The sequence below is a fragment of the Mauremys reevesii genome, linkage group 1 (assembly GCF_016161935.1).
Source record: "Mauremys reevesii isolate NIE-2019 linkage group 1, ASM1616193v1, whole genome shotgun sequence".
In the NCBI taxonomy this organism is placed as follows: Eukaryota; Metazoa; Chordata; order Testudines; family Geoemydidae; genus Mauremys; species Mauremys reevesii.
The window spans coordinates 276,078,113-276,092,315 of NC_052623.1; the positions used below are offsets into that span (position 1 = coordinate 276,078,113).

The 14,203-nt window shown below is 46.4% G+C and overlaps 1 protein-coding gene across 6 annotated transcripts in view; it reads left to right on the top strand.

The window, feature by feature from the left end:
• ANKS1B (ankyrin repeat and sterile alpha motif domain containing 1B) overlaps window positions 1-14,203 on the top strand; it is a 753,186-nt gene that overhangs the window by 406,232 nt on the left and 332,751 nt on the right. For all 6 annotated transcript variants that reach the window (XM_039494857.1, XM_039494866.1, XM_039494872.1 and 3 more), the window contains one exon: window positions 393-465. In XM_039494857.1, coding sequence (XP_039350791.1) covers window positions 393-465 — 73 coding nt within the window. The remainder of the gene's footprint in view (window positions 1-392; window positions 466-14,203) is intronic.

Here is a 14,203-nt window from a genome sequence, read left to right on the forward strand (position 1 = left end):
TTTTACTGCTGTGTTCAGCACTGGTGTGACTGCCACTGGAATACTATGTCCAGTTCTGGTGCCCACAATTCAAAAAGGATGTTGATAAATTGGAGAGGGTTCAAAGAAGAGTCACCAGAATGATTAAAGGACTAAAGAACATACCTTATAGTGATAGACTCAAGGAGCGCAGTCTATTTAGCTTAACAAAGAAAAGATTGTTACAGTCTATAAGTGCCAACATAGTGAACACATATTTAATAATGGGCTTTTCAGTCTAGCAGAAAAATCTATAAAATAATCCAGTGGCTGGAATCTGAAGCTACACAAACTGAGACTGGAAATAAGGGATTTTTTTTAACAATGAGAGTAATTAATCAGTGGAACAATTTTTCCTACTTTCTCTTTTGCAGATTGATAAAATAATGAGTTCCATAGATGCTGGAATTAACACTGGACTAGAGGAGATGAATGATGATACCGCGGGTAAGAAAGAAAATCTTTCTTTTCTTTTCTAAATATTACTTAATAAGCTTGCTTTTAGGACACCTAGGAAGATCGGTGATAGAATTCTGCTAAGTAACACAATATTTTGAAATCATCTTATATTTATGTTAATACCAATGGACAAAATTCATTTCATTCACTTTCACAGATGCAGTATGCCAGCTATTCTAGAATCATCACTATAAATGGCATATTGGTATCATTAATGTTGTTTTGAAACCTTAGCAGAGAAAAAGTTATTGTCTTCAATAGGGAAAAGATATTGTCTTCAATAGGGAAAAAATTTTAAACTCATTCAGATGAGTCTTTGTTGTTAATGTTGGGATCCCTAGTGTAGACAGCCCACCAGCTGGTGACACTGTTTTAAGCACCATGTTATCTAACCCTGCTTGAAGCAAATCTTCGACACTGCCGAAAATGGTGCTGACAGCTTGTGCTGACAGTCAGAGGCTGGTGTTAGCAACAGTGGGAAATTTTTCAAACTTTTCCTAGTATAGACAATCCTGAGGTATCTAAGTCATAGCTACCATGTTGGACAGGGATTATGCATTTTCTCATTTAGGTAAAATAAATAAACCAGAGTATTCCAATAGCTAGCTTTTTCATGGAGCAATACTGGTGTCTATACTAGAGGAGACTATGCATCTTATTAATTAGGCAGAAGTAATTGCTAGTTAGTAAAAAGGAAATCTGGGAAAAATCTGGGGAAATAACAGACTTGAATACAAATATGGTTACAAAAAAGTACATGGCACATGCAGATTTGTTTCTGGAAGAGAATGATCAGTATGGTGGAAAAACCAGGAAGGTGAAATTAAGAGAGACTGAAAAGGCATGTTATGCTGACTTTCTAGAATTTGTAATGCTCTTAAACAGAATTATGGGTAGAGGCAGTGAATTGTTTCCTAAGCCATGGTAAGGCTTTTCCAGCCAGGATGACAATGATTGTTATTAGTTTGGACTATAGTAGCACTCAGAGACCTCAACCAAAATCAGAGCCTCAATATGAAGAAACACAAGAAAAGGGATGGAGGGTGGGGGCTAGGGAAAAGGGAACAACAAAAGAAATGCTAAAAGGCACATAAGGTTACATAGCTTTGTTATATGCAGATAAGCCCCCATCACTTCTTGTGACCAGATGTTCATTTTCCCTGTGACCTTTTTTTTTAAACTGTGTCAGGTAAGCCTCCCAATAATTCTAGCCATCGAGCACATGTGCTTTATGCCTTATCAGGGGCCATTATGTTCCATTCTTCTTCGAGTGATTGCTCATATCCATTCCATGTAGGTGTGCGCACGCCGCGTGCACGTTCGTCGGAGACTTTTACCCTAGCAACTCAGTGGGTCGGCTGGGCGCCCCCTGGAGTGGCGCTGCTATGGCCGCGGATATATACCCCAGCCGATCCACCCACTCCTCAGTTCCTTCTTACCGCCCGTGTCGGTCGTTGGAACCGTGGAGTGCAGTGTGCTGACCTCCACCTCCCTAGCATTCTCTTATAGTTCTTATTCTTGTTGTGTACATAGTTCTCGAATTTGTTAAATTTAGATAAGATAGTTAGCTTTTAGTTGTTTACTTACGGTTTAGTTAGTTAGTCGGGTTCTGGGCTTAGGCCCTCCCCGCACCGGGGCCGGAGCTCATGCCCGGCTCCCCAGGATTCAAGCCGTGCTCGGCTTGCCATCGCCCGATGCCTACAGGGGATCCACATTCCTCCTGTTTGAAGTGCCTGGGGGAGTTGCACTTATCGGCTAAGTGCTCGATTTGTAAGTCGTTCAAGCCTCGTACAAAGAAAGAGAGGGACATTAAACTTAAGCAACTCCTCATGGAGGCGGCTCTAACCCCTCCGTCTTCAGCACCGAGTGCACTCCCTTCAGAATCGAGGAGCGCCTCTTCGGCACCGGGCCTCACCGGTGCGCCCACTACACCTCGGCACCGGGCGCCTGCTTCTAAGTCAGGCCAGAGCGTTCGCTCTCACCTCAAGCTAAGAAGTCCAAGACCCCTGCCGCCCCGGCACCGCCCGCGGTGCGGCACGAGGGCACGGCTCCACCGCACTGGCCGGTGCCTGCAGCCACGGCAGTGACTGCGGAGCCGTTGCCGTCGACTCCGGTCCGCCAAAGACCGTCGAGTCCGGCCCCTATCTCCCCGGCACCTGCCGTGGTGGAGTTGATCGTCCCATCCACACCGGAGGTCTGTGAAGTGGCGAAGGACTTGATCGCGATCTCGGATGCGGCACCGCCCCCACCCCTGGCACCGCCGGTGCGGGTCATCCACTCCATTGGAAAGCCAGCCCTGATCCATCCACCGTCAGTCAGCGCCCCCGGCCGGCACCGCTCCCGATCGCGGTCCCATCGGCATTCCAGGTCCCGGCACCGTTCACGTTCGTCCCGCCGCTCGCAGTCCCGGCACCGCTCCTTGACAAGACACCAGTCGGACTCGCGGCACCGTTCCCATTCCAGGTTGCCGTCTTATTACTCACGGCACCGTTCGGGGTCCCGGCACCGATACCGGCACCGCTCCACCAGGAGCCGCTCTCGACGCCGATGCTCTCGGTCACGGTCGACCTCCCGGTACCGTCCCGGTCACAGGTCCCGGACCCGTTCTCGGCACCGGAGTCCCTCACGGCACCGCTCCCCGGTGTGGAAGAGCACCAGATCAGTGGGGACATCGGCCCAAGGCCTATCTGCTCCGCCATGGCCTTCTCGACACCCCTCGGCTTCGTCCCAGGCGGGTAGCCAATACTCCCAAGACCGAGAAGCAGATGTGCCGGAGGGCTTATTCCAGGACTCCCGCTCTGAATCGCAAGGAGTTCAGCAGTGGCCCTTTTGGACACCTTGGGCTTATCACCAGGCCCAAGGTGCTCCCATAGTCCCATCGCAGACCGTCCCTTCCGAACGTCGGGCCCCTGAGGCAACCGTAACTCACCCTACGCCAGCTGGTACAGATGCACAGCTGCCTCCTACCACCACTTCACCCGAGCAGCTGGAGCAAGAGCCTCAACAGGAGGAGCTCATCCAGGATGTCCTCGCCCCCGGTGTTTCATCCTCTTCCTCACCGGATGAGGCGGTGGCGGGTGCATCGTCGACGAGCCCACCCCCAGTTGACCTTGCTGCGCATCAGGACCTCCTCAGGTGAGTTGCGCTTAACATTAACCTCCAGGTGGAGGAGGTCGCAGAGGTCAAGGACCCAGTCTGCAGCATTCTGTCGGCAGACATACCCACCAGGGTAGCTCTGCCCTTTATCAAGACCATCCAGGCAAAGGCAGATACACTGTGGCAAACGCCAGCTTCTATTCCGCCAACGGCAAAGGGAGTCGAGCGGAAATACATGGTGCCATCCCGCGGATACGAGTACCTTTATATGCATCCGCCTCCCTCCTCTCTGGTCGTTCAGTCGGTCAACGACAAGGAGCGTCATGGTCAGCCGGCCCCCGCCCCGAAATCTAAAGAGGCCAGACGTATGAACCTCCTGGGCCGTAAGGTCTATTTGGCGGGCGCCCTGCAGCTACACGTAGCAAATCAACATGCCCTGCTGAGTCGCTACGACTTCAATACCTGGGCGGAGATGGACAAGTTTCAGGACTTGCTTCCCCCAGATTCCCGCCAGGAGTACAAAGCCTTCCTGACAGAATGGAAAAAGGTGGCAAGGACCTCCTTGCAGGCCTCCCTTGACGCGGCGGATTCCGCGGCCAGGACCTTAGCGACCGGCGTTACCATGCGATGCATCTCCTGGCTACAAGCCTCCAACCTTCCGCCCGAGCTTCAGTACACCTTACAGGACTTGCCCTTTGAGGGGAAAGCCTTGTTCTTGGAGAAAACTGACTCTAGACTCCAGAACTTAAAAGATAATAGGGTCACTATGCGCAACCTGGGTATGCACACTCCCGTAACCCAGCGGCGCACCTACCGCCCTCAGCATTTCCGTCCGTACTCTGTCCCTCGGCGAGGGCAGGATTTCAATAGACGCCGAGGGTGCGGAGGCCGCAGGCGATATTTGGGCCCTCAGTCCGGCCAGAATCGCGGCTCCTCTAAGCCGCAGTCGGACCCGAAGTCGTCCTTTTGAAGGTGCGCCCGGGGACAGCATACCTTTTCCTGTCTCGGATCCTTCCCCCCTGTTCTCCAACCGCCTCTCTTATTTTTTCCCGGCGTGGTCCCTCTTGACCTCAGATGTCTGGGTTCTACACACCATGAAGCACGGATACCACCTCCAGTTTGCTTCAACCCCGCCTTTCCGCCCTCCCTCCCAGTCCCTCTTCAGGGACCCTTCTCACGAGCAACTCCTCTTGCAGGAGGTCCGGACGCTCCTCAATATCGGAGCGATAGAGGAGGTACCAGGGACAGACTGGGGCAAAGGGTTTTACTCCCGTTACTTTCTGATTCCAAAGTCAAAAGGAGGTCTCAGGCCGATCCTGGACCTCCGCGGCCTCAACAAATTCCTAGTAAAGTTAAAGTTCCGCATGGTCTCCCTAGGGACCATTATCCCTTCCTTGGATCCCGGGGACTGGTATGCTGCCCTCGACATGAAAGACGCTTACTTTCATATAGCCATCTTTCCTCCACACAGACGATACCTCCGCTTTGTGGCGGGCCATCACCATTTCCAGTTTGCGGTCCTTCCCTTTGGCCTCTCCACAGCACCTCGAGTATTCACGAAGTGCATGGCAGTGGTGGCCTCCCACCTCCGTCGCCAAGGGCTCCACGTGTTCCCCTACCTGGACGATTGGCTCCTCAAGGGGGCCTCCCGAGAACAGGTCGTGGAGCATGTGCGGATAGCATCGAACCTGTTCACGAGCCTCGGCCTGTTGCTCAATGTAGACAAATCCACCCTGGTTCCCACACAGAGGCTGGACTTCATAGGAGTGACCTTGGACTCCACTCTGGCCAAGGCCTGTCTCCCTCACCCAAGGTTCCTGGCATTGACATCCGTCGTTCGCAGCCTTCAGGCCTTCCCCACGACCTCGGTCCGCACTTGCCTCGCTCTGCTGGGACACATGGCGGCGTGTACGTACGTCACCAAGTACGCCAGGCTTCGGCTCCGCCCTTTTCAAACGTGGTTACATTCGGTGTACCGTCCGGCCAGAGACTTGATGGACACTCTGGTCACCGTTCCATCGACGGCGCTTCGTTCCCTCGACTGGTGGCTGAACCCCTCCATGGTTGGTGCGGGGTTGCCCTTTCACCCGCCCCAACCCACGCTGTCCTTGACGACAGATGCGTCTTCCCTCGGCTGGGGAGCCCACGTAGGCCATCTGCGCACCCAGGGTCTGTGGTCACCAGAGGAGCTCTCCCTCCACATAAATGTGCGGGAGCTCAGAGCGGTTCGCCTAGCCTGCCAGGCGTTCCGCAGGTCTCTGTCCAGCCGTTGTGTCTCCGTATTTACGGACAACACAACGGCCATGTACTACATAAACAAGCAGGGCGGGACTCGCTCCTCCCCTCTTTGCACAGAGGCCATCCAGTTGTGGGACTTTTGCATAACTCATACGATCGACCTGGTGGCATTCTTTCTCCCGGGAGTTCAGAACACTCTCGCGGATCGCTTGAGCAGGTCCTTCCTGTGCCACGAGTGGTCCATAAGACCGGACATTATCCACTCGATCTTCCGCAAGTGGGGCTTTCCCCAGCTAGACCTCTTTGCGACTCGTGTGAACAGGAAGTGCCAAGCGTTCTGCTCGTTCCGGGGCCACTCACCGGGGTCGATCTCGGACGCGTTCCTCATCCAGTGGACGCACCGCCTGCTTTACGCGTTCCCCCCTTTCCCTCTGGTCCACAGAATTTTGTTGAAGCTCCGGCAGGACAGGGCTCATCTGATCCTGATTGCCCCAGCATGGCCCAGGCAACCGTGGTACTCCACGTTGCTCAGCCTCTCGGTGTCCCCTCCGATCCCCCTCCCCCTCTGCCCGGACCTTATAACACAGGAGCCAAGTGGAAGCGCTTCTCGTTATGGTGTGAGTCACGGACTCTGGTACCCACTGAGGTTCCCGTTCCTGTCATCTTGGACTACCTATGGTATCTTAAGCAACAAGCCCTTGCTATATCTTCCCTGAAGGTTCACTTAGCGGCCATATCTGCTTTCCACCCTGGCGAAGGTGGACACTCGGTGTTTTCTCACCCGGTGATCAGTAGGTTCCGCAGGGGGCTGGAACGCCTCTACCCTCAGGTCTGTTGCCCTGCCCCTACCTGGGACCTCAATCTGGTACTGAACAGGCTCATGGGTCCGCCCTTTGAGCTGCTGGCAACCTGTTCTCTTCTCTACCTTTCATGGAAGACGGTTTTTCTGGTGGCCATTACTTCGGCCCGGAGGGTCTGCGAGCTTCAGGCCCTGACTGTAGACTCTCCTTACACTGTCTTTCATAAAGACAAAGTACAGCTGCGGCCGCATCCCGCTTTTCTGCCTAAGGTGGTTTCGGCCTTTCATACCAATCAGGACATCTTCCTCCCGGTCTTTTTCCCAAAGCCTCACTCATCTCCCCGAGAGCAACGCTTACATTCCCTAGATGTCCTCAGGGCACTTGCCTTCTACATGGATCGCACAAGGCCCTTTCGTAAGTCCCCTCAGCTCTTTGTGGCAGTAGCGGACCGTATGAAAGGCCTTCCTATCTCCACTCAGAGGATTTCCTCGTGGCTGACAGCATGCATCCGCGCGTGCTATGACTTGGCCCATGTTCCGGCGGGCCACCTCACAGCCCATTCCACAAGAGCTCAGGCTTCCTCGGCCGCCTTCCTGGCGCACGTGCCGGTCCAGGAGATCTGCAGGGCAGCAACCTGGTCATCGGTACACACGTTTACCTCACACTACGCTCTGGTGCAGCAGTCTAGAGACGATGCCGCCTTCGGCTCGGCAGTTTTACATTCGGCCACGTCTCACTCCAACCCCACCACCTAGGTAAGGCTTGGGAATCACCTACATGGAATGGATATGAGCAATCACTCGAAGAAGAAAAGACGGTTACTCACCGTTGTAACTGTTGTTCTTCGAGATGTGTTGCTCATATCCATTCCACACCCACCCTCCTTCCCCACTGTCGGAGTAGCCGGCAAGAAGGAACTGAGGAGTGGGTGGGTCGGCTGGGGTATATATCCGCGGCCATAGCGGTGCCACTCCAGGGGGCGCCCAGCCGACCCACTGAGTTGCTAGGGTAAAAGTCTCCGACGAACGTGCAGGCGGCGTGCACACACCTACATGGAATGGATATGAGCAACACATCTCGAAGAACAACAGTTACAACGGTGAGTAACCATCTTTACTCTTTCCTGACACTCACATGTGACATTTGGTTGTCCAGCCCTTTCAACTAGCAGGAGATCTACTGTGTTGTTCACTCTTCTGGTCCAAAAGAGCCTCCTTCCTTTCAGTTTGCAGCTGGCTGACAACTCAGCTTTTCCTGTACCACCTTTTCTTTATCAGTGTAAGTTCAGCTGAGCTCCATTATATAATTCCACCATCAGTGAAGAATCAGAAGTATACAAATGAACAAAGACTATATTTTTCTAATCTAACCATCTTTAATGCAAACAAAGCTCCCTTTAAAGAAGTGCCAGTCTCTTTCAGAGCTTGCTACAAACAGCATCACCATTACAGTTTTCACTTTATAAGAATTCTCTGTAGTAACTCAGAGCTTTCTCCATCTAATGTCCCATCACCGGCTTTTAGCAGTCGCAGATCAGCTGCATGTCATAGGCAGTTTCATCATACCATCACCTCCATAAACTTATCATGCTCAGTCTTGAAGCCAGGTAGGTTTTTTGCCCCCACTGCTCCCCATGGAAGGCTGTTCCAGAACTTTACTCCTCTGACATTTAGAAATCTTTATCTAATTTCAAGCCTAAATTTGTTGATGGCTAGTTAATAACTATTTGTTCTTGTGTCAACACTGGCACTTAAATAACTACTCTCCCTCCCTGGTATTATCCCTCTATGTTTATAAAGAGGAATAATTTCTCCCCTCACCCTTCTTTTGGTTAGGCTACACAAGTCAAGTTCTTTGAGTCTCCTCTCATGAGGTAGGTTTTCCATTCCTCGGACCATCCTAGAAGCCTTTCCCTGGACCTGCTCCAGTTTGAATTCACCTTTCCTTACACACTAAATTTGAAAAAGACTTCAGCTAGATAAGGTTACGCTTTTTAAAACACATACACAGGAAGAACATTGTTTGATTTACCTGTATCTTAGAGGGCTGTAATAATGGCACCTTTTCAAGAAATACCAGTGTACAAGACAGAAACTCCTCTAAAATCAAACAGAAGGCTTTTATTGTCATGCTTCAAAGAATGCATGCAGGTAGAAAGCCATCTAAAAAAGGAGTAAAGGGGAAAAAACTAATTTAGCAGGGAGAACTCATCACAGAATCATCTTGTATATCCAAAAAGCATATAAAGAAGCAGCAAGATCTCAGTGATATTAAACAATTCTTATTACACACTCTAACATTTCCAAGATCTATCTTCTTTCTTTCTTTCTTTCTTTCTTTCTTTCTTTCTTTCTTTCTTTCTTTCACTTATTTTATTATTTATTTATATATAGTTAATATGATATGATTACATCTTTTAAAACTATTATATCTGAATGAGATTTAATGTGAATGCTAGCAGTATCCTCTACTTTGGCCTGTCTCTTTGCTCTGTTTTGTGTAGCTCCGATCACAACAAGGTCCTGGTCTGTGGCTGGGGCTACTAGGCATTACAGTAATACAATTAATAAATAATTAGAGATGAGTGAAAATTTTCAGATAAATACTTTATTCATCAAACAATGAAGTTTCCTGTTGACTGAAACTTTTCGCAAATTACTGTCGAGTTTGCCAGATGTTTGAGCTGAACTAAAAAAGTAAATTTTTTTCAGTAATGTCAAAATTAAATGTTTTGTTTTGACCCCAAAAACTAATTTAGATTTTCTTGTTTTGACAAGAACAAAGCAAAGAATTCACAAAACAGTTAGAGGAAGAGGTGGTGTTGCAGCTGCTTTCCTTGTAAGCTTTACAGCAGTGGATAGAGTGTGGGAATATGACTCTACAGCTTTGTAGTTAGGGCACTCACCTACAATGTTGTAGGAGACCCAAATTCAAGTCATGCACAAAGGTAGAAGAAAGCCATCATGTCTTTCCTCTCCCCATCCCAGATCCTGCACTGAACACAGCTCAACCACTTATGAGGCTCAAGCCTATATTTATATAGGAAAATTAATGTAATATTAAGTGACAATTGTTTTATATAATCTCATATTTTAAAATAGTTAATTTTCTAAATTGCATAGATATATCAAATCTCCTGTAGTTTTATTTAAATGTCTTTGTAAGAGAGTTATAGAGATGCAGACTGAAAATGGTGAATTACTATTTAGAGTTCACTGTAGAAATCAGAAAGATTTCTGCGAATGTTACGTTCATTTGTTTGAAAGTGGTTACATCATTTCATATCATTTTCAGAAAACATCAGTTTTCTTTTATAGTAATTTAATTTAACAATCGATAAACATTCAAATAATATACACTCTGAAATGTAATATGAAATGGCACACTTCATTTTTATTTGTCTTCATGTATTAGTATGCTATGGTATTTTCAATATATGTTAGTAAAGACAGCAGTTAAAGGAAATTTACACGCACATACACTTGGTTTAACAAGTATGAAAATGTTTTTGATATTGCATAGTATCTCAGTTTCATTGAATGATATTTTTTCTGTATGAAATATATGACTTGCATTAATAATAGAATGGCTAAATATAAATCTGCACTGTGGTGATTGTTATGAAAACGTGAGTTAACTGCAGCCAATCTAGAGGTGGAGTTTAATCAACTAAACAGCTGTTTTTTATTTTTGGCAGACAAGATACTTAAATTTGATTAGTAATATGCATCCTGCAAGTCTTTAGAAAAGCAAATAAGTTGAAATATCAACCATCTGCACTTCCCTGTAAAATAATAATAATTAATAATAAGGTTCAAATTCACATTTTCTTTTGCCGGATTTTAAGCACATTTTTCTACATATTTTTTTCTTTCAAGGAGTGCAAAGTAGTGTTTCCAGATTAATGAGAGACTCATGGTTGCCCAGCAGCAATGCAGAGATATGGGGCTCAGATTTGTTTATTTCTGAAAGTTACTTGAAAGGGAATAACTAAAAGACTTAGCCACTTTGGGGAGAAATGACTCTTGAACACAAGGAATAGGAAGTACATCATACTAGAAATTAGAATGCTTCAGGGATCTAGTATTTAAATGAGCGATGAGTTAGGCTAATCCTGGATGGTTCCACATCAAAGCGAGTTTGAAGAACATAAGAATAGCCATAGTGGGTCAGATCAGTGGTCCATATAACCTAGTATCCTGTCTTCCAACAGTGTCTGGTGCCAGATGCTTCAGAGGGAAGGAACAGAACAGGGCAATTTATAAAGTAATCATCCCCTGCCATCCAATCCCAGTTTCTGGCAGTCTGAGATTTGGGAACACGCAGAGCATGGGTTTGCGTCCCTGACCATCTTGGCTAATAACCATTGATGTACCTATCCTTCATGAACTTATCTATTTTTTTAAACTCAGTTATGGTTTTGGCCTTCAGAACATCCCCTGGCACTGAGTTCCACAGGTTGACTATGTTGTGTGAAGAAGTACTTCCTTCTGTTTGTTTTAAACCTGTTGCCTATTAATTTCATTGGGTGACTTCTGGTTCTTGTGTTAGGTGAAAGGGGTAAATAACATTTCCCTATTCACTTTCTTCACACCATTCATGATTTTATAGACCTCTATCATATCCCCCGTTAGTCGTCTCTTTTCTAAGGTGACCAGTCCCAGCCTTTTTTTATCTTTCCTCATATGGAAGCTGTTCCATACCAGTAATCATTTTTGTTGCCTTTCTCTGTTTTTTTCCCAATTCTATTATATCTTTTTTTGAGATGGAACAACCAGAACTACATGCAGTATTCAAGGTCTGGGTGTACCATGGATTTATCTAGTGGCGTTATGATATTTTCCATCTTAATATTTATCCCTTTCCTAATGCTTCATAACATTCTGTTTGCTTTTTTTTTACTATGACTGCACATTGAGCAGATGTTTTCAGAGAACTATCCACGATGACTCCAAAATCTCTCTCTTCTTCATTTTGTATGGATAGTTGGGATTATGTTTTCTAATATGCATTGCTTTGCATTTATCAACATTGTATTTCATCTGTCTTTGTGTTGCCCAGTCACCCAGTTTTGTGATATGCCATTGTAACTCTTCGTGGTCTGCTTTGGACTTACCTGTCTTGCATAATATTGTATAAACTACCAACTTTGCCATCTCATTGTTCACCTCTTTTTCAGATCTTTTATGAATATGTTGAACAGCACTGGTTCCAGTACGGATCCTTGGGGGTCCCTACTATTTACCACTCTCCACTCTGAAAACTGACCATTTATTCCTACTCTTTGTTTCCTATCTTTTAACCAGTTATTGATCCATGAGAGGACCTTCCCTCTTATCCATGACTGCTTACTTCGCTTAAGAGTCTTTGGTGAGGGACCTTATCAAAGTTTTTCTGAAAGTTGAAATATGCTATGTCCACTGGATCACCCATGTCCACATACTTGTTGATCCCCTCAAAGAATTCTAATAGATTGGTGAGGCATGATTTCCCTTTACAAACGCCATGTTGCCTCCCCCAAAAGATCATGTTTTTGTATGTATCTGATAATTCTGTTCTTTACTATAGTTTCAACCAACTTGACTGGTTCTGAAGTTAGACTTATCAGCCTGTAATTAGAAGGACTGCCTTTTTTAAAAATCAGCATCACATTACCTGTCCGATAGTCATCTGGTACAGAGGCTGATTTAAGCAATAGGTTACATACTACAGTTAGCAGTTCCGAAATTTCATATTTCAGTTCTTTCAGAACTCTTGGGTGAATACCATCTGGTCCTGCTGACTTATTATGGTTTTATTTATTGGTTTGTTCCAAAACCTCCTCTATACCTCAATCTGGGACAGTTCCTTGGATTTGTCACTTAAAAAGAATGGCTCAGGTGTGAGATTCTTCCTCACATCCTCTGTAATGAAGACCAATACAAAGAATTCATCTAGCTTCTCTGCCACAGCCTTGTGTTCCCTGAGTGTTCCTTTAGCACCTCAGTAGTCCAGTGGCCCCACTGAGTGTTTGGCAGGCTTCTTGCTTCTAATATACTCCAAAAAATTGTCTGTTAATTTTTGTGTCTTTTGTTAGTTGCTCTTCAAATTATTTTTTCACTTCCAAAGTCACAATCATCTTGGGGTCCACTTGGAAATTTGAGGGACCTACATGTGTAGAATAGATCCCAGAGGTTGTGGTTCATTTTCAGTTTAATAATTATAAGTGTTATTGTGTTTGCTCCTGCCTAGATGTACTGAAAGAAGGTGTGAAATGGTGCAGGAAGCCTCTCTCTCACATTCCATGTACCCATACAAGAGGCATCTTCCCCTTGAGCATTAAATTGCTTGGCTGGCTAATATGCTAGGTGGTGCTCCTTACTGCAGAAAGGCATATCCTTAGCCACATTTCCCCACTACCTTTTGCACCTGCCAGAGTTAGGCTGTGGGTGTTTAGAATAGCACACACTATTCTTTTTTAAAATCTGGATTGCTCCTAGTCAAATGGTGTGCTGCAGGTGAGGAAAGATTGCAACAAGCCACCTTTTTACTCTGCAGGGACCAAACACTTTTTTTAGCACAAGTAGTGGGAGAGTAAAGTGGAGATGGCAGCACTAGGTTCTCCCATTGGGGAGGAATGGAGTGTGTGGCTGGGACATGGCCAAAGAAGGTGAATGAGAGCAAGAAGAGCTCATGCTACATTCTATAAGACTATAGCCTGTAGATGAGCTTTTGAGACCCATGCTTCCCAGAAGCTGGAAGTCCAGCTTCCTCTCCTTCCCACATCTGTTGTGCACATGCTAAATGACGGGATACCAATACTCAAACATGGAATCTTCCCCTCATTCAGGGTGCTTCTGCTTGTAAATTCTGCTAGAATTTGGCTTAAAAGATATCAAACTTTCTTTGTACGAAGGAAGACTTGTTGGGCTGGCCCTTTTCTCTGTTTGCTGCCATATGGTTGCAGCTTTGGCAAAGCAGTCTTCCTCCAAAGCTGTTAATATCCTTCCTCCTCAAGGGCTGAAAACAGATAAATTATAAGTACTTAATTAAGGCAGTATTTTAATTAGATATGTGTAGGCATGTTGGCATAAGGCTGTTTTCACAGTGGTTAGTTATATATCTGCAATGCTATACTTTAATTGTAGTTTAGTGTGTTTAGTTTATAGCAATTGCTTCCTGTCTTTAATTGACAGCATCGTTAAACTTAGCACCTTGATATAATGCATCCAGTTCACATACTTTAATGAGAGGCGCTCTGCTCATCTGTATTCCTTTGTTTAGATTTACCATAACTGTCTGCTTCTCCCATTAGAGGGACAAGGTGGATGAGGTAATATCTTTCATCGAATCATAGAAGATTAGGGTTGGAAGAGACCTCAGGAGGTCATCTAGTCCAACCCCCTGCTAACAACAGGACCAACACCAACTAAATCATCCCAGCCAGGGCTTTGTCAAGCCTGGCCTTAAAAACCTCTAAGGAAGGAGATTCCACCACCTCCCTAGGTAACCCATTCCAGTGCTTCACCACCCTCTTAGTGAAATAGTATTTCATAATATCCAACCTAGACCTCCCCCACTGCAACTTGAGACCATTGCTTCTTGTTCTGTCA